Source organism: Echiichthys vipera (assembly GCF_963691815.1).
Source record: "Echiichthys vipera genome assembly, chromosome: 10".
Lineage (NCBI taxonomy): Eukaryota > Metazoa > Chordata > Actinopteri > Perciformes > Trachinidae > Echiichthys > Echiichthys vipera.
This window is the reverse complement of record NC_139835.1, coordinates 25846593-25867375: the sequence shown is the minus strand read 5'-3', so window position 1 is coordinate 25867375 and position 20783 is coordinate 25846593. Positions and strand designations below refer to the sequence as shown.

General features: G+C 41.7%; 1 protein-coding gene across 3 annotated transcripts in view; it reads left to right on the top strand.

Annotated features, from left to right (window-relative positions):
• Positions 1-20783, top strand: part of sema5ba (sema domain, seven thrombospondin repeats (type 1 and type 1-like), transmembrane domain (TM) and short cytoplasmic domain, (semaphorin) 5Ba) — a 133540-nt gene that overhangs the window by 39602 nt on the left and 73155 nt on the right. For 2 of the 3 annotated variants that reach the window (XM_083921325.1, XM_083921324.1), the window contains exons 3-4: positions 10576-10675; positions 11232-11277. In XM_083921325.1, the coding sequence (XP_083777451.1) occupies positions 10576-10675; positions 11232-11277 (146 nt within the window). Of the gene's footprint in view, positions 1-2685; positions 2789-10575; positions 10676-11231; positions 11278-20783 lie in introns of those variants that run through there. The other variant, XM_083921326.1, reaches the window with a different exon arrangement.

The window sequence follows — 20783 nt, the reverse complement described above, 5'->3', positions numbered from 1 at the left end:
CAGTCGTTCTGTGGGCCCTGAGTCTGCCACTCCACTGGAGTATGCTATCTGCAGTAAAGCCTGGCTCCATCCTCTGGCTTTAAGCATTTCCCCTTTTGGCTCCATGGACACCGACCTGAATTTGTCATATGCTGGGATAACGTATTCATACATATAGCACTACTGCACCAACTGTTTTAGATGTGTGGATAGACAAGCATCCTGAATCGCTCCTACATCTTTTGAGAAAAAGATTCAACACTATTACAACTTTGTGTCTTTATTACAAGTCTTGAGTCTGTAAACATTTTCGGATGTTTTGAGCTGCCAGTGTGGGTAATAATTTTTATAAATAACTTTATGTAACGCAATAACTTTTAAAATTTTGAATAACTTATTAAAACTAGTGCCATAACATATTTCTTTCACCACGTGGCTGCAGAGGAAACAAGTTGTGAACTTTCGAGGTTGCTATTAAACAGTTGCCTATTACACATCCAGCAGTTACAGTTACAGAAGTCCATTTAAGTCCAATTCTCACTCTCTTTAAGCCCTGTTTTTGGTTTCAACCAATTCCCAGGGGAAATGTCTGCCTCTTGAGCTGCTAAATGCTCCACTATGTCCACCAGCCAGTCTCTAACTGTGTCTGTTTGACATTTGTTAATGAGCAGGTAGTGTCTATACAGTGGGTTTCTGGGGCTTTTTCTCTGAAATCGACTGCCTGCTGCGGCTGAAAACAACACAACAAGGGCAGTGAGAGTCGACCAAACAGTAAAGTTGTGAGCCAGAAAGCTAAACAATGAGCTGAAACTCACTAAAAAATGTTCCCATTCACAAACGTTGTTTTGCACAAGTTAAGCCTCTAAACAACACGAGGGACTCAAGTTCAAGACAAGTTCACTCTTAAAAGGTAAAACCAGATAAATGAGTTCAAATAATACAGAAATTGAAAAGTCTTTAATTATTGAATATCATTGCATTATTTAATGAGTTTTTTTTTTTTTTATTGTGCAGGTACCTCAACCAAAACCCCTTGAAGCAAAGGGGATGTTTTTACAAAAGTGTAAATATATATACGGTAGGGTTTGAGGTTTAAAAGTGCTGTGCTCGGATTACTGAGAATACTCCACGCGGCTCTTACCGACCATTCCCCAACTCTTCAAATACTGACATTTTGGGAAGTCCCTCGACGTCTGATGCTGACACTGACATGCAGTCACCTGCACATGCATGCACGGCCGCACCAGCTATTAAAACAACCCCAGAAACTTTGATTTGTGACTTCATTCTCTGCTCACCGTCATTACTCCACTATATTTGTACATAGCACAGTTGTTTGCTGCTATATTAATGTTCTGAATGTCCGGTACAGCTCCTTTGTAGAGTAGAGATTTAAATAACCTTCAAAGATCCAAAACAAAGAAAAATCATGGTTTAGAAAATCCTCTTGTACGTACATGATTTTTCACCCACACAAACATTAGAGAAACACTGCCTCAAGATGTGACTGATTGTAAATGCTGTAGTTGACAGAAGTCATCAGTGGCCGATCGAGACAAATATCCAGCATGTCGAGCGTCAGACCTCTCCGGCAGCTTAACGTTGACAGCATAGTGTTTTTCCAATTTGCTCGAACACACCACAAACATCACACGCTGCACATGTCTGCGTCTGCTGTTCCAGAAGACGTGCCAGCGTTTCATGTCAACCACACCGCAGATGCAGTGCTGGAATACAGCATTGATATCACGTAACCTCCACCCACAGGCACATACCGTACGAGCCGCCAGCTCATGATTTAGATGGATGATACTGGCTCGCGGCATAAGACTGTGGGTCTGATAAGAGCATCCATGAGGGCAGCAAGTGGAACGTTCTGAATCTAGATATGGAGCCTGTTCTTCTTAGAATTTATGGAGCCGGCAACGCATTATGTTATGAGGCCCAAGTTTTGGAGCGTGTGTAAAGGGTCAGCCTGGTTTATAAGAGAAATAGATAAACTCTGCCCCTTCATCACACCCAGTGCAGCAATATCCATCAAGACAACAAGATGTTTCATGAGGGAGGATGTGTAGGAAAGTAATGGTTGATAATTTCGCTCCCTCTTTCGCAGAGACGAGGAGGAGCTGTCTGATGGATTAGATGGCTTCATAGCCTGGGTCATCTGTTCTGCTCAAATCACTCTGAGGACAGACAAAGTTGAATTGAAACAGATAGTGCTGTTGCTCATTTCCTGTACAATTCCTTGCAAATCTTGTCTTGCCCATTTTCTTTTTTTACCCTCTCTTATGGCCTGAACTATTCTCTACCCACTCGTCTCTTATTCATTCTCCCTCTCTTCTCCATGCTCCTCGTATTATATTCTATTTCTTGCCTCTCTCCTTCACTTTATCTTCATCTCTCCATCGCCTTTTCTTTCTCTGCCTGCTCTTTTTATGCTCTATAGAGAAAATGTATTGCACACTTTGTATGAGTCTATCTATCTCTTTCATCGTCTGGGTAATGGTGCTGTCGTTTAGCCGTCATGTCGCCATCTGAAGTGCTCTTGAGCAGCGTTGCCCCTGTAAGACATACATTTTCACTTCAAAGAAAAGGTATTCGCCATCATTTTCTGATGTTACTTTTCCTTTTTTACATTCTTGTCTTACTTTGCCACCTGTCCGTGCTTCCCTCCTCATTCATGATTACAGCGGTGGGGCCTAATTGGAGTGGTGCTATCAGAGCTGTGGCGTGTTTGCAGCCATCCATCAGGCAGCTGAATGGAGCGGAGTTTAGCATGCCACTGGGGCCAGCCTCTCAACCACTGATGGTATGTCAGCATATCTGATGCTGGGCTGAGAGATAGCAAAGAGAATTGGAGAACAGAAAACATTTAAAGGCTTTTGGTGCCACTTAAACAGAAAAGTAGAGAGGCGGCAGTGAAATAGCTCTCTTTGCTTTTCTGTGTCCACGTTGTCTCCTGTCCTCTTGGATAGCCCCTTTGTGCAGCATTGTGAAAATGCATTAGCAATTTTACATGTTGTAATCATGTTTAAATAAGCCCTGGAGTTACTTTCTGACAAAAATCAAGGTTCCAGGTTTACCAGGTAACATTTCCTTGAACTTTCCCTGAATTAATCCCCTTCATGTAAGGGCTACAGCTGCGCCAGATTAAATAAAAGGAGAGTGCTGGACGAGTAATAATCATGGAAGAACGTCCATTGCCCTCATGATGGCCATTATTTAAGCCACTGAATTAAACAACCATTCACCTAAAAAACAAGTTTCAAAATTCATCACTGATACAGCTTGTTAGAAAAGTGAACTCATTATAGTCCCAGCTCTTTTCCAGGAGTGTGACTGCTCCGTCTTACGCAGCAGTTACCATGTAATGAGTGAGCACTGACTATCCCTAACAGTTCTGTTGTGTTTGAAAAAGCTATTGCTGTACTCATAGGTAAGAGACGCCTATGTTTGAATACCAGAAAGTTATTACTCTGACATACGAAGCCAGCAATTTCACAGATAGCATGTCTGAATGGTTCTTATGATTTCACCCCTACTTCTGGCTCCGTCACGCTCTCCTTCTGAGAATATTGCTCACATTTCTGTCAGTTTTACAAAACAACTAGCAGCACATTGGACTCTTGACAAATTGTCAGTAGCTTTGGATGCTACTTCACCATTGGTTTTGTGAAGCAGACAGAATCTTTACCGGTGGCTGACTGAGAGGCCATTAGCCTTCTGGCCTCGGCGTTATTCCTCCTGTGGCTGCTCAGTCCCCAGTCTCTCCAGGCTCTTGCTCAGCCCCCCCATAACCTGCAGACCCCTCTATCGGAGTTCAGTCAAGTGGGAGGTGGGGAGGGGGTTGAGGGGATGGAGCGGTGGACATATGAAAAGACGAAGGGTTAGAGGGAGAGTTGTGCTCCACTGAGGCATTCCCACAAACTATCAGCCTCTGCAGTGAAAATCGAAAGTTTGAATAGCAGAGATAGTGAAGAACGGGACAGGCAAGACGGGGTGGCGACTGAGCGCCAGGAAGGGCAAAGAGTGATATGAAGAGGACCAAACAAAACATATTACAAGGGATTTTGTCCAGATAAGGTCTGAAAAGATCTGGCACTGTAGGGCAAGTTTTGCTCCTTCAGAACTAAACAAAATATGTGGCTTTTTACACACTTTTACACTGTGCACAAACATGCACTCACAGCAAATGGATATTGTATATGTTCATTTATATATTGCAGCATGGATTCATTCCGGTGCCAGTATTTGTCCACAGTTGTTATTTTCCCATTTCAAATGTTAGTAATTTTCTCAGAAAGAGAGAATATTGCTGTCGTTTGAGCTAAATGTATTCAGGGTGCAATCATACAGAATATGTGCTAATTGACACTGGAGGTGATCCTTCATTCACAGAATCATCTACCAGATGGCGGTCGGTATCCATGTGACCCTTTTCATCACCTTGCCCTGAAGATAACCATTTTTAAAATTGCCTATTTTCAATAAGTCTTCTTCCCATTAGCCAGACATTGGGTTCTTGTGTATTCCCCTGAAGGAAGATGATGATAGACAGATACCTTTAGTACAGTATGTGTCATTCATAGCTCATTAACCAGTGCAGTGCCCAAGGGGAGAACTCAACTAGATGTATGATTATAATGCTAATGATAAAAAAATATGATAAAGTGCAATGTGGTATTATGTGAACATTTTCTGTCAGACTGGGAACGAGAAAAACACGCTATGAGACTCAGTTTAGTTTTAAAGGTCATCTGAGCTTCTTTCTTCTGCCACTTTCTATCACTTATGGCCGCAATGTTCTACCAGGACTTTCTGATAGTGTTAAACTCATTTCCATCCCTCTCACACAATCAGTGCCTTTAATGGCACTAGTTCTCCTCACACCGTAGGGTTGAATGATTGTCTGTCTCTATGTGCCCTGCGATAGACTGGCGTCCTGTCCAGGGTGTACCCCGCCTCACGCCCGATGTCAGTGGGATCGGCTTTGGGATAGGTTTTGTTTGAATTCACAATATTAACCACACGTTTGAAACTGTGACTGGGGATCAGCAAAGAGTGGGGGTTTGTAACGAGTAGGGAACGAGAACGGGCTACAGCTGTTTAGAAACATCAACATATTTGTGTTTTGTGGAAACGTACAATGTCAACATGGTTTTTTTCTGCCCACTGGGTTGCAAATACTATGAAACTATTGTATTGTACAGGTTGAAATTTTAACCTGATGACTGGGCTTGTTGACAAAGTAAGGGCTCACCAAAGTGATGTCAATTCATCTTGAGGGGGGCATGAATCTATATAAATTCTTGGCGATCCATCAAAAAGTTGAGACACAGTAATTTCACTCAAAGCTGTAAGTGCTCATGATGGGACTAAAAAGTCAGGAGATTGTCAAAGTCATTAGGATTCCTCTGTCGACACCGGGAATGTCTCTGAAAAAATTGCATGGCAATCCATGCGAAACCGTTTTTGCGAGATTTCAGTCTGGAACAAAGTGCTGGACCTGTATTACTGCTCTGATGACTCTATCAGGGTGCTACAGTAATAAGCGTGCCTTCAGTTCTTATAGACTCAACTGTCAGATTCTCCTTTTTTATGGTGAATCAAAGGTACATATCTGGTCTCCAGAGGTCCTTTTTTTATCTGTGAAACATACTTTTCAGTACAAAAATCTCTCTATATTTGAGATTTTACCTCACACTTAACCATCCTCCCAACTCAGAAATGGACAAAGTTTGATGGGCTAGCAAGCAGACGAACCCAGCGACTCACATTTAGAGGGATTAGATGAAGGTAAGATTGGATCTTTATCAAATAGCCCCCTCTGAGCTCCAACTTGAGGGAATCTCACATTCCATCAGGTTTTAAGCGATAAACGATTTGGCTTGTGCTCTAGCCCTGTGTGTGTGTGTGTGTGTGTGTATGTTTGTCGTGTGGACAAAAAAATCCGCAATATGTCATGCTTTCATTCCCTCAGCTCCATAATATGCTGGCATTTTCCATCTTTGACTGCTCTTCATCCAGACTCGGTCCAATGGGGACTGGGAACAGTCGGGGTGCCACTTCACTCTGCCCACATGCTTGTTGTGTGGCAAGAAGCCGAATGTTTAAAAAGATGGAAGGAGATAGAAAGGTTATGATTTATGTCTGTGTGAGACGAAATGTCTCAGACACTGTCCTCATTCCTCTCCTCATCCCTCCGGCAGCCACAGGCTAATGCATTAATCCGTCTGCCAGCCGATTGCAGAGGGGAGGGAATAACGCAATAATCGTTCATCAAGTCCAGCTTGGGGCCCGCGAGTCAACCGTGAGGGAGGGGGCTCTCATATTCATCCCGCTTTATTGTCCCTTCTATGCCCCACCACCCGGTCAGACAGTTATGAGGGCGAAGGAGTTAGCAGCACATATAAAAGCACTTGTAAGCAGGGGGATAAATGTCAGTCAATGAAAGACCCCTCACTGTCAGCGAGGCCTTTCTAAGAGAGTAAACCCGCTCATGGATCACGAGCGCTCCTACATGCTACTGAAACAAAGTCGACCGCGCTTTTTGTCCCACATGCTTTTGAAGAGATACTCATGACATGGGGAAATGTTTATATGCGTGTAATACTTCTCAGTTCGGATTGCAAGTGATTGATGCTGGACATTAAAATCTCTGAACTGAACGCTTACAGCTCCTGTTTTTACTGTTAGGTGCATAATGCATCAGTGGGAATAATTCTCTTGTTATCTATTTCTCCACTGCACATTCTTATTTTATGGTTCGTGTCATATGCTCTGTTTTAATGGTCTTATTTTATAGCGACAATAAGTCACTTTAACAGGCTGTCATTTGTCTAAATGACATCATTTTCTATTTCTGGATGTTTTCCAGAATATATTTAGTGTGTAACAAGATAGGGCTGGAGCTTGGTGTGTGCTGTGTTTTAGCACACACCAGCACACTGCAATGAGATTAGCCCTAGGTTGTCTTCTACTTTTTAAGGGCGCCAGTCACGGCTCTCATTTCTGTTTTTGCCACAACATTTCTGGTGTTGTATAATCTCTCTGCTTTCACTTCTAGTTCATCCTTTATGTGGTAACATGATAAATTGGAAGGGAGGGAGAAGAAAAGGCAATAATTGTTAAAATACAGGCATAATGTGGCGCACTTTTGGACAGTCTCTACTGGAAGACACTTATGGTGATGGAAGTATCTGTGTGAGGATAAAAAACAAAAGTGTTTTAAAGTGTAGTTAAAACCATGCCTACCTTCTAACCCCTGGACACCTGGCCCTGCATGAAGTAGACACGGAAAATTGCAAACATTGTCAAGCACCCGAATCTGTAAACAGTTCTGAACTAGATTGCTCGTGGTGTTACTGCGTGTTAATACAGTCAGGGTGTTTAAAGGATTGATTTTTAGAAATTTAATAATCTGTGTGAGAAACATGCTTGAATTTACAAGGATGCTATGCAGACAGTCTGTTCACACGTGCTCCTGCGCAAACCTATGATCCTGTTTGATTCTTTAAATCAACTTCAGGTCTGTTTACATAAGATTGTGAGGCTAAAGATGGCCTCCACTCCCTGCTCCCCTCTGCTCCCCCGGCGTCAGCCTCTGCAGCCATTAATCAGAGAGCAATGTACCGATGGTCCCGCTTGCCTCTTTGCACCAGCATTGTATGGTTTAGACCATCTTGCATGTCAGAGATGGTCAAGACATAGATGCATGCTTGAATGTGAGAAATGGAAACAACGTGCATATGTAATATAAATATTTCTATAGAGAGTAAAGAGATGGTGGTATTACATTTACACTGGCTCGTGCAGTGATTTATTATGTGTGCTGAGGTTATCAGTGGTTTAATCCTGTGTGTGTGTGTGTAGAAATGTTTTACAGTCTATTATTAATTTTAATATAATTAACCATGTATCATTTTGTTGCTTGGGGCTGTGCAGGACTTTTTTCAGAGCGGCTGGGAGCTACACTGAGGGCTGAATAATTGATTGAAAAGATCTAGTTTTGATATTGGGAACATGATTAAAATTATAATTATTTTTTCTAAATTAAAATTGATGCCTGTATTAAATTAAAATTGATGCCTGTATTTATAATTGACATAGTATTTAACATGATAAATGTATACCAAATACAGTAACTATATATTAAATGATGCAGTCACCCTTTGTGGGTGCCTTGAAGGGTTCTCCTGCTAATAAATTCTAGCTTGTTTTAGAGCTCACTAAAACTCTCATCCATGCAGGTTGCACTGTATACAACTCAAAACCTTCGGACACAGAGCCTTCTCGAGAACTGCACCCCGACTCTGGAACTCTCTCCCCCAGCCCATCCGCGACTCTCCATCACTCACAACATTTAAATCCCGACTAAAAACCTTCCTTTTCTCACAAGCCTACAACCTCCCCTACCCATAACTACATTCACTCCTGTCCTCTCCCCTGTCTGTATCAGCATTACCCCATGCCCCCTTTGCTTTGTTTCCCTGTCATCCTTGTCTTCTGTTGTTTGCTACCTGTTACATGTGTGTCTATGTACTACCTGTCCTGCTCTGTAAGTGACTTTGGGTCTTTGAAAAGTGCTATACAAATTAAATGAATTATTATTATTATTATTATCCAAGCTGCTGCTGTTTGTTTTGGTATAGAGCCATGCGACAGTTGTCGTTCTTGCAGCATTTTGGGGATCATCTTGTGCCAGATCACAAGACGATGAAAACTTCCCCTTCCTTTTTAACATCTGGACAAAACAGGTTGTGGCAGATAATTCTCATTTCATCGGCACCCTTAATTCCTGTGTATGCGTGTGTCGTATCTGTAACTAAAGTCCAGAGCACCGTACTGTACTGCAGCTGCAGCCTTCTGTCTTTTTATCACTCGTATATCTAGTCATGTTTACAGATGACAGAGCCATATGGGCCCCATCAATTCTAAGCTTGTCCCTTTGCATGATGGGAGCTGTTTCACTGTTCGCTAACACTTTGATGTAATCTCGCTGCCGTTGCCTCAAGCTTATTCAGGCTACTTTAATGTTTAAAGAAAATTAAGGTTTAAGGTTTTAAATGTTTAATAACTGCTTCCCTAATGCATATAGTTATCAGCAGTGCGTTCAAATGTTTCACACATGACCGCAACCCTTTTTTCCCCCCTTTATTGTTTAATTCCAACAGCTTCATAATGTGGCATTTATTAATTTACAGACATGCAATGTATTGGAATCATCATAAACAGTCATTTTTTTTCCTCAAATCTTTGTAAAAAATAGCTAAAAGCTATTTAACACAGCTTTTCAAATTGGTTAAGGAAATCTGAATTCCCACCCACCGCTGTGACACCGTGTACAGCATGGGGAAATATGGGAAATCCCTTTGTGCTGCGCAAACCTCCCACATGGTAAAATCCGTTTAAAAGGTCCGCGGCAGATTTAAGAGAAAATGCTCTTTTCCTGCAGTTTTCAAAGTGACATTAAGAGCCCCACTGGGCGGCCCCTCTGCTCTGCTGCTTTGAAATTTTGATTCGTAAAAGCCAATTTCAAACACGCTGTGGTTTCAGCCTCGTACACCACACAGAGCTGTGTTTGTCCTGATGTCAGATTGGATCAGGATTTTGTGCCTGATGTGGACAGCTTTGTCCCTCTCTGCAGGGGACACCATCACAGCACAGGAAGCTTTCCCTGCGCCCGCTCACTACACATTCTACCGCTATAGCTGCTACTCATAATTTTTCCTATTATGGATTAGTTTATTGACTGTTGATCATGCAGTTATTTTGTCCAGAAAAGTAAAAAAATAGTGAATAATAGCAACAGTTTGCTTGTTTTGTGCAAACAAAACTCAAATATATCCAATTTACAATATCATAAAAAGGGGAAATCCTCACATTAGAGAAACTACAAGCATCAAATGTTTGGCGTTTTTGCTCACTCAAAGATACTAATGGGTGCGTGATACCCGTAGAGGACATGGGGACTCTGTTTTGGAGGCAGCCTCAAGTGGCCGATGAACTGCAGTTGTTTAGCATTTCCGTGTCGGCTTTATTTCTTAGCCTTGGAGGTTGCGTCTTAGTGACATCGCAAGATTTGTTTTTCCGATCCGGCACCAAGTAAATCGTCCATTGTCAAAATCCATTGAACTGTCAACAATTTTTTGTCAATGGCCTCCCTACTGTTCATACACACCAGCAGCTTGCAACACAGCTGTGAAATAACGACACTCGTTTCCTTTCAACCATTGTGTCGGATCCATGGATTAAACTCAGAGAGGGATTTGCACGCACGAAGATGTGTTCATGACAGTGGAACATTGTTTCCACAGTCAGTTCTACTCTGATAAAATATAAATGGGTTACAATGTAGAAGAGATGAATGGATCCCTGTTTAGTTTTTTTCAAAACAAGACTTATTATCTGTAGTTTTGATATTTTGCTATCAGTCAACCCACCCTTAAAATGTACTGTATACCAACACCTGTGCACAAAATACCAAATATAAAAGGCCTTTGTATGCATTTGAAAACGTAACTGTGTTTTGAGTATTGTCTGTAAATGCCAACTGACTTTTGCCAACCTCTTTCTTTCTTTCTTCTCGTTTCTCAGCACTCAGTCCGTGGATTTCCACTTTCTCCCGCCCCGGCGTGAGAGATTTCTCCCAGCTCACCCTTGACCTGACGAGGAATGAGCTTATTGTGGGTGCAAGGTATGAAACTGTAAATCCACTCAGCTTTTCACCCCGCAGAGCACATTACTGAGAATGCGATACCCTCTCTGACTCACTAATGCAGTGCGGTTTTCGGATAACGATGCTTCTTAAGTGTTCCGCTGAGGCCTCGTTGGACCAAGACAAGCTTTGGATTTGGCAGAAGGGATGAACTTGGAAGAAATACATCATGTCACAATTGTGTGTGTTTGTGTGTGTGTGTGCGTGTGTTTTTTGCATGTCTTCATGTTCTTGTGAGCTGAAGATGAGTTCAACTTTGCCTCGTTTGACCCTGTTAAAAACAAACAGATGCAGCTAATAGTTCACGTCCTTGTAAAACCACCCCACTCACATAAAACTAAAAAAAACAATGACTTAAGACTGATGGGCAGTTACAGAATGGCCTTTAATCGGCTTTGCTTTCAAGTGACAGCAGCTATAATGGCTCGCCTCTTCTGTGATAATTACCATTATTAAAAAAATGTGCCCGGATAAAGTCCTGTCATATTGTGCACACACTCACATTATCCCCTTTTTTTCTCTCTCTTCAATCCAGAAACTACCTGTTCAGACTGGACCTCAGCAACATGTCGCTGATACAGGTAGGCATGCCACTGTATTGCTTCTCTTCCTTTTCTCTGTCGAGGATGAATGTTTTCTGGTGCTTTTGTTATTATTTTTGGGGGAATACATACATTTTTTTCCCCCTGTGAAACCAGAATTTTATCGACCTACATTTGTTTTTAAAAAACAAAAAGGTGAATCGGTGTATTTCCAGATCATTATTTGTTGATTTATGTAGTTATGAATTCAGTAGAGTCTGCATGCATATATGTATGTTTAAGATAGGTGCTCAGGTTTGTCTGAATGGAGTCAGTGCTTGTGTGTGTCTCAAGTTTGTACCCAACCTGACGACATCTGGTGGGCGTCAACATCATCTGATTGGGTGCTTTGGTAGCAGTTTATCACAGAAGAATAACCATTCAAAGACACTTTTATAATAGTGCTTTGAATCCTTAAAAGACCCCTTGTTGCAATACATGTACATGTTGTATTTAAATACATTTTTGCAACGATTGCTTCCATGTCAAAAGAACCTTGTTGGCGGTGACGTGATTTCTTTCCTGAGCCATTTGACTGCAGACTTATTTTTCTTTTTATTCCAAACTGCGGTTAACTACAACTAGGGATGTCAAAAACCTGATGTATATAGCCAAACCACTCTTTTGTTGTAAAGTAAATTATAGTGTTTATTATTAAGATACCAGTTTAGATTACCTTCTGGAGAAAGAGTGCATGCATGCTAAGGTAAAAATCAAAATTAATGTTTTTTTATTATCCTTTATGTTGCAGAGGATTTAGTTGTAGGATGTATTGAATGTATACACATACTGTAGACAAACACATTAGTGTGTGGCCTTTTGGCGTAATGTGTGTGTTCTGTTGGTGATGTGAGTGGCGTCCCGTAAAGCAGCTGTGGCATAGCGGGGAGTGTTAGCTCTGGGGCACAGGGTTGCCGTACGATTGCATCAGGCATCACAAATGACAATCCCCTGACTCTCTATGGGGCTGTGTAATCTAAACCAGTATATCACTGTCACTGAGTAAAGAAAAGCGGTCTTTATATAACCCGGGGAACGTTGCATGGTTGCTTCCAGTGACTGTAGGGTATCCTCTTTTCAGTTGCCAAAGTTTCCCAGTGCTGCACGGCAATTTCAATTACATATTCTATTGAGGTTATTAAGGTTAATGGCATTTCTTTTAACTCTGTAAAGTATGTAAGTGAAGGGGACAAGAGTTCAAAGCATAAAAGCGCACAGCTTAAACTCATTCAATAAAAAAGCTCTGTGATACATGATGTATCTTTGGTCACTAGGCAAATCCATTGTTGCTGCTGGAGTTTAAAGGATCATGTCGGTGGTTTTGCATGTTTTAGCCCACTAACTACAAACCTTTGTGTACTTTTGTGACTGCGTATGTTTTTCCAAAGCATACCCCGTGTTATTAGACTGATTTTTCGCCTTACATGCATACCGTGGTTTCAGTTGATGCTGGTTCAATATGAAAATCATCAGTATAGGAAACTTGTTTTAATCCGTGTGTGTTCTGTGGGTTATTTTTTTTGAAACACATTTCTCGGTGCTGCATTAAAGAAAGCTCTGACATTTGAGATTTAACAATTGGCTGCTGACAAACATGCAATCGGCGTTGTTTTATAGTAAAAAGTGGACGTAAAACTCCATGGATAATGAGAGTTTGGTAGATCTTTACTTGAAAAACTTTCGTATTTTCCACAAAACAAAAAAGTGTGTACCTGTACCTGCATTATCACGTGACAATATCTAATGTAAATAAAACAGACTAAATGTTTACTGTGATATATAATAAAGGTAAAGATGTAGGATTCTGAAAACGTTATGTGGTGCTTTCAAGAACTGTGAGATTTCTCTAAATTACGGCCTCTGTTGGTGGCGGAAGATGTCCTACCGCCTAAACGCAGTTAAAGGAAGGGTTAAAGGAAGTAACTGTAACAGTAGACTGTATAAAAAAGGTAACACAGTGTAACTTGCCTACTAATCAAGTTAAAATACTTTTGTTTTCACACATGACATGAACAGCGGTCTCCTGGGTCAAAGTCTTGTGTTTGTCTGACCCATCCATGCTCCTCCCTACGTGAACTCTGTCACTCTTTACACATATCGGAAATATGTGTTGTAATAAGCTGGGCTTGTTTTATGGGAGAGGAAAGTCTCTAAGTATTCTGGTAAGCTGAAGTCAAAAGAACTGAAGCATATTAAACCACCAGTAGAGTTCTTAAATATTCCCTCACTGCATTTTCAGCTTTGTTTAATAGAAAAAAAAATCTAACTACTTGTTCTGTCCTGATTAAGCCACCATTATTGCTCATTTGTTCACAGGCTTATGTAACATTTGCCCATTTTTCTTTCTTAATTTAGGCAAGAAAAGTAGGTTAAGTATGACATTTGCAGCATCAGTTACATTATTATTATTTCAAGGACAAAGACCTGCATTATTTTACACTGCATTTCCACACAGGATGAGAGCACATCACCAGACTCGACTTTGTCTGACAAAGTCCCCTTTCACAGCAACCGCAACTGAATGACATGTGTACAGCTGCCACCCGTGTGTCACTGCCGATATCAATGCGCCCTTTGTCTGCTTGTCCTAGTTGTCTAGTTCTGGAGGAGAGAAGTTGACTTATGTGGGTTTTTAGTTGTTTTCACCCTTTGGAGTGTTGTTCTCTGCAGCTCTGTGATGCTGTTCTCTTTGTCCTGAAGAAGGCATCTGCCATCTCAACATCCTTATGACACGTGGGAGGCATACACATACATTTACAGTGGCACACAGTCCCACACGCATGCATTTAAACATGTTACCTAGAGTCTTCAAATGTGTCTTTCTCCCTCATAAATGCACGCCTACACACACACACACATACACACACACACACACACACACACACACACACACACACACACACACACACACACACACACACATCCTCAGCTTATTGTGAGCTATAGGGATAAATGAGGTAGTTCCTTTTTCTGGCCAGTGCGGAGGTGTCATCCGAGATGCCAAGGCTGAAATCAATGAGAACATTATACAAACTGCCCAGTGAAGCAGAGAGGAGGGTCTGTACCCTCACGCTCATTTGCCAGAAAACGAAAGCTGTCCAAAGAGACGGAGGAGGGCGGCATCTTAAAATACTCCCTTTCTTTTGTTGTATAACCGAATGGAAAACAAACCCAAATCTCCCACTTGCCAGTCCGAGCCTCTGCTTCGACATCAAAGGCTCATTTCTCTAAGGCCTTAGGTTTAGATGCCTGAACAAGTGATATATTGCTTGAATATCCAAACCACCTGACAGAGGTTAAGGCTTTTTTCACACTCGGTTTGTTTGTTTGAGTTCAAACTCGAGTTCCCTCGTGTCCCTTGGTTTACCTCATTAAAATGTTGCTCTTCACTGACATCACCAGGAAATAATGTCAGCACCCAATTTAAAGGTCCCGTATATCGTACAAAAAGAGATTGCTGTCTTTTTTTATTATAAACAGGTTGCTGTGGTGTGTAAATACTGTCACTGTATCAAAACGCTCAATCACAGAGAAATGCCCACAGGCCGTATGGACAAACAGTGCCTTTTAAACGAGCTGTCAGGACTTCTGTATGGTAGTGATGTCATAGGTATACCAGTATACAATATATAGAGGTATAAAGTATACCATATATAGGTATAAAGTGCTGCTACAGTGCAGTTACAATCATTCTCTGGCAGCAGTGACAGTACAGAGACGCTGAGAACGAAGATGTGGAAGACCCTTAAATGCTGACCAATTAGAGCAGACTGGACTTTTTTTTCGGGAGGGGGGCTTAAAGAAACAGGCATTACATTGAGGCATGTGAACATGTTCTAGTAGAAACCCAAAATGCAAGTATGAAAATGAAAATGTAATATCCCCCCTTTAATAATCAATAATAATGGTAGAGTGAAGGAGTGATCACCTGTACTGGCCACATTGTTGTTTATCCTTGGATTCTTTGTGCATTCAGTCTGGTTCAATTTTTTTTGTCCAGTGCGAAACAAGCTTGATACAAGTATTATCTATAAGGTTCATACTGTAGCTCAGCAACCACCTCAGAGCCACAGAGTTATGGCATCATGATTTGGATGTCGATTTTACAGTTTTTAAGGTTTTAACCAGGAAACATACGGTATGTCACAACTGAGCCGACAGTTAGTTGAATATCGGAAACTTAAGTCATCAGTGAGGGGGCGCTTCAAATGATTCCCTCAGTTAGGATTATTTGTTTGTTCATGCACTGAACACCTGGACTCCACAACTCTCCTAGGAGAGAAACTATACGGGGCCACACTGAGCACCTCATACACTATGTCAGTGAGGCATGTTATCTGTTTTCTCAAAAAGGTAGTCAACTAGAGTTGCTCTGCTGCATTGTGACATGCCCCACTCCCTGACAACATCTCTCTATCTAATGCACCTTTACAATTTGGTGGTCGATTTTGAATGCCCAGCTGTTTCAGTCCTCTACAAATCCACACAACAGTCACTGTCGCTGCTGCTGAGCTTTCATCAACATAATAACCATTCAAAGCATCCACCAGATGGGATTCTGGGGAAGCAGATATCTGCTATCATTGCTCTCCAAACTTTCTCTCTGTGCAGGTTTCAGTGCGTGCTGCAGAGAGTGATGAGGTCAGAGCCAAGATGCTGTTCATTAACTAAGCTGCTGTGAGGTATAAATTCACTTTATGGGAGTGCTGATTGTCCGCTCTCGTGTTTCAGAAAAGGCATTCGTATGACAAATTTGCAGCCAAAACACTCGTGTATTCAAATTAATGGTGCTTTGTAATGCAGGCTATTTGAACCCGCTGATGCATGATATTTAAGACTTTGCATGTGGACATTTTTTAAAAGCTCAGAGTTGTGACCTCACAGCGAAGTTCTGCTGCTTTTGCCTTCTTTTTACTTGTGTTTTCTGCCCCTTTCTTCTGCCTAGTACATCATTGAAAAGTAGCAGTCGAAATCATGAACCATTACTTGTGTAGTGGAGGTTAAAATGAAAGCTAAGTTCAAAGATGGTGCAAGCAATGGTGCAGGAGGTACTTTGTGCCAACGTTGCTCCCCTGGCCCGATTCCACATTCCAGCATGTGTGTGATCCCACCATAATGTTGTTGTGTTGTGTATTTCTATTATTATCACAGTTGTTAATGTTATTATTGTGGCTGTTGGGCATCTCTGGATCTCTAGGGTCTGTCTGACATTCCTGCCTGCTAAAAAGAAGGTTTTCCTCACAACCTGTAGAAATGGACCCGGCCTTTTGTGACGCAAAGTATTACTGGCATTACCTTAAAGTAAAGGTCGTCCATTGAGAACGGGTGAAAGTCATACTGACGCTGTTTAGAAACGACTTGCTGATTGATTGAAAAGCAAACCAAGGAGGGTGGCCCTTTCATGGTCTAGTCACAATGCTGCATTCTCTGCTCTCCCATTCATCTGTCGGACTGGTTGGCCTGGCCTTTCCAAGATGGCCATTATCATGGCCTGTAACCACACACCACTGTCACCATCACCATCACCATCCCTCCCCCTTTAAGTGTCTGCTTTCCACTTCAGTGTGAAGCTATTAGAGATTGTACTTTTTGGTGTGTGTGGTTTGTTTGTGTGTCATCCAATGGGCTATCCATGACAGCACTAAATTAGAGAGCCAGCCCAGACCAATCCGTCTCACACCTGAAGCCAAAACAAACACTGTCTGGGTGCCAGCAGGAGAGATGAAGGGCTGGATGTATGTGTGTGTGTGTGTGTGTGTGTGTGTGTGTGTGTGTGTGTGTGTGTGTGTGTGTGTGTGTGTGTGTGTGTGTGTGTGTGTGTGTGTGTTTTTTTTGTGTGTGTGTGTGTGTGTGTGTGTGTGTGTGTGTGTGTGTGTGTGTGTGGAGGCAGACAAGTGTGTACATGCCAGCTTTGCAGTCTTTCAGTGGCAGAGGTTTTTGAAGGCGGACCATACCAGAGGGGGGGGGGGGGCACCAAGGTGCTGATTCCTGGGCTTTTAAAAGGCTCGGCCCAGGCCATTCTGTTCAGGCGAGTGGAAGAACACCTGCCACGGCCATTAGTGAGCATGCAAGCGTAGAGGAATGACTGCGTCGACAATCAGTGGAGAAAGAGAGTAAGAGGGAGGAAAGGAGAGGGGACAGACAAGGAGAGCTGGGGATAAAGAGGTAGGCAGGAGCCGGAGAATGAAAGACAGAAGATAACAGGAAGAAAATGAACGAGAAACAGAAGCAGAGACCAAGAGAACAACACTGAAAACCACACATACAAAGCTGAGATGAAGACAAATGAGAGAGAGGAGTGAATATGAGAGAGAGTGTCAGGGAGGTGACAAGCATTCAGTCTGCTCCAGCTCACTGTTTCCTCTCTGGTGAGCCTCTGTGTCTCTGAGGAGTCATAGAAAATCATTTCCCTGGTGTGCATTACCTGAACAAGACGTGTCCGTGGAGGACTTTCAAAGCCTTTACACACAACGTTTTTATACACACACTACCTCCCTGTTGTTGTGCTTGTGCAAAGGAAAAGCAGACTTTGGCAAATGGGGTTGTTGTCAATGAATAAGTAATAGGGAAATTTCCCTGCAGCCTGATAAAAACATATTTGTATAATCATCATTTGACAAAGAAGGGATAATAAAAAGGCTGTGAACAAAGGCAGGTAGCAAGTAGATAGTGTCAACTAATTAATTAACTGTTCAATTAATGAAGCAAATTATCCTAGTTCATTATCTGAGGGAACAAACAGGTCTTGTTTTTTTTGCATAGCTGCCTGCAAAATGTTAGAACATGATAAAGTTATTTCCACGTTAATTTGGTAATTTTGGCAGGGAATTATTGTAATATTACCTCAGGCAGAGAACCAAAGTTGTACTTGGGTTAGTTGATTGGCATCAGCTATTTCACCATCAGTAGCTCATTCATCACCTGCTTGACTGCCAGCTAACTATCTAATCCAGTCATATTCATACAAGTATACACTGTGGCCTCTAGTTTTTAGCAATATGTGTTATTTTTTAGGGAGCAGAACTGGAATAAGAACAAACCATAAAAAACACAAATGCAGCCATGCATTAATTATTAACTATAGTTTTATACGTTGTAAAAAAAAAGGACTTTACACAGCAAGGTGATTTACCTCAACACATTAATCCTTCCCCTTAAAAAGAATTCAGTACAAGCTCCCAGATCTTATCAAACACACTCCTTTGTCTCCATTATAAAAGCTCAGTCTCTTCAGATGTCATTTCTCTCAAGCACAAATCATACGTGTGTACAGACTCAGAGTCCACTCTCGCAAGAATAACCCTGTTTGCAATCGACATTTCAAACAAACAGCCATTTTTTCAGACTTTATCGGCAAAAGATAAGGAGCGGATCAGGTTCCCAACGCTTTCAAAAGCCTCTGAGAAACAACCAAAGATGCTTTTTCAATATGTGTAAAGTTTGACCAGATGTTTTTTGTATTGTTGACTTGAGTAAGATCTAACGTTCACGTATGATACTTGATTTGACTCAACTATAGGTTATGATACAACAGCACCTAAAGGGTGACATCAGTCTGACAGGGCGGCAAACATGAGCAGTCAGCATTGGAGTGATTAACCATCTTTACTGTCTGCCTGTTCTAAACATCCACCGCAGTTTACAGACATCCATCGCCTACAGTACTTGTGTGTGCAAGGATTCTTACAGATATTTCAGATGCTCACTTTTGGGTTCAGCTTCCAATGAAGTTCTTTAGCTGATCCGGATCAACTGTAGTCTGACCACTTGGGTCTTTTGCCCCATCATATCAGTGTCGTTAGGATTAAGGTAATTGTTTCAAATGATTTTATATATTTGTTTATTTATGTTGTATATGGAAACTTCTATTTTGAGAGTTTGTTACTTGTTCAAAATAAATAAAATACAAGAAAAAAGATCAAAAAGATAGTTAATGATCGTCAAAACTATACTGGAATATTGAAGTAAATAAATTCAGCTTTACACAAACAAGACATGAACACATGCCGTGAACATTTTAGTAGAGATGTAAATGAATTACAACTTTAGTCACCTCAAGATTATAATATGCATGCAAAACACACACACACACACACACACACACACACACACACACACACACACACACACACACACACACACACACACACACACACACACACACACACACACACACACACACACACACACACACACACACAATCACCCACCCAGCTATCTCACAATTGGGCAGAGCTGAGACTGAAATGCTTCTGTATATTCTAAGAGTTGGGTGTCTATCATTCACCCTCCCTCTCTTTTCATTTTAAACTCTCTCTCTCTCTCTCTCTCCGTCTTTTTTGTGAGACGTAGTGCTGGTATTAGTGCTGATGGTGGGACTGACTGAAATCCACCCACAAGCTCCTTCCTTGCAGCACCGACTGACAGAGCTCTCTCTTTCTCTTGTGCTGTTCGGCCTGATCCCCGCCGCAAACGGAACAGCAGGAGGAAGGTGGTGGGAGGTGTGCATGTGCGTGTGTGCATGTGTGTGTGTGTGTGTGGTGGCTGATAAAAGAGATCAGTGGGAGAGTAGTTAAAGCAGCAGCGGTATCGAAATGCTGTGTTTGGTGGGTGGGAGAGCAAAAAGGAGAGCTCTGTTTCTGTCATCTGTTTCTCTGATTGTTTATTTTTCTTTTGTACTGAGATGCATATCTGCCAGATGTGCTATGAGCTATTCCGCTACTGCCAGGAAAAAAAAAATAATAATAAAGAAAATAACAGCAACTTTTTGATGGGCAAACTTTTCGTGCCTGAGATGGGAATGAATGCACGGCCCATCTCCTTCTTTCTTTTGCCTTCTTTCTTTTCTCTCACTTTCCTTTGTAGTTTTCAAAGAAATACAAAAGCACACACACAGGCAGAGCCCTGTTGAGATGGCTTTTTCTCTATTCCACATGTTGCAAGGTACTAACAGAAGATGGAATATTGATTTGTTTCTCGCTAACGTATTTGTAAGACCAGGGAGCCACAGAATTGTACGTAACGTCTTTGGGTGGATTGCTTTAATTCTCTGTTTTTGTGAGTCACGGTAGTCATTGTTGGCCTTGTCGGTTGTCAGATTTTTCTTTCAGGTATGCCAATATGTCTTCACACACTGCTGTAAAAAGACTGTCATATATACACACGCTTTCCCACAATTATTACAAATGTGTATTTTTTTTTTATTTCCCTTTTTTCCCGCCTGCACTCGCAGATGTGCAGTTATCTGATGAGGTCGAGGTATCAAAGGCTCCAGCGTTAGCCTTATGTGAGAATGTGGTGAAGAATGTAACTCCTGGTATCAGCCACTCAGCTGGTACGGGGTCACGGATGTACTGACCTGACCTTTCACTGAGCTTAAGTGCCAGCACTGACGGAGATGAAGAATGTAGGGGATGGACATAAGCAGAGGAGAGTACTGAAGGTAGAGATACGCAAGAGTGAAGAGCATATTAAAATATCCTGATCTTTACTGACATTTTGTAGAA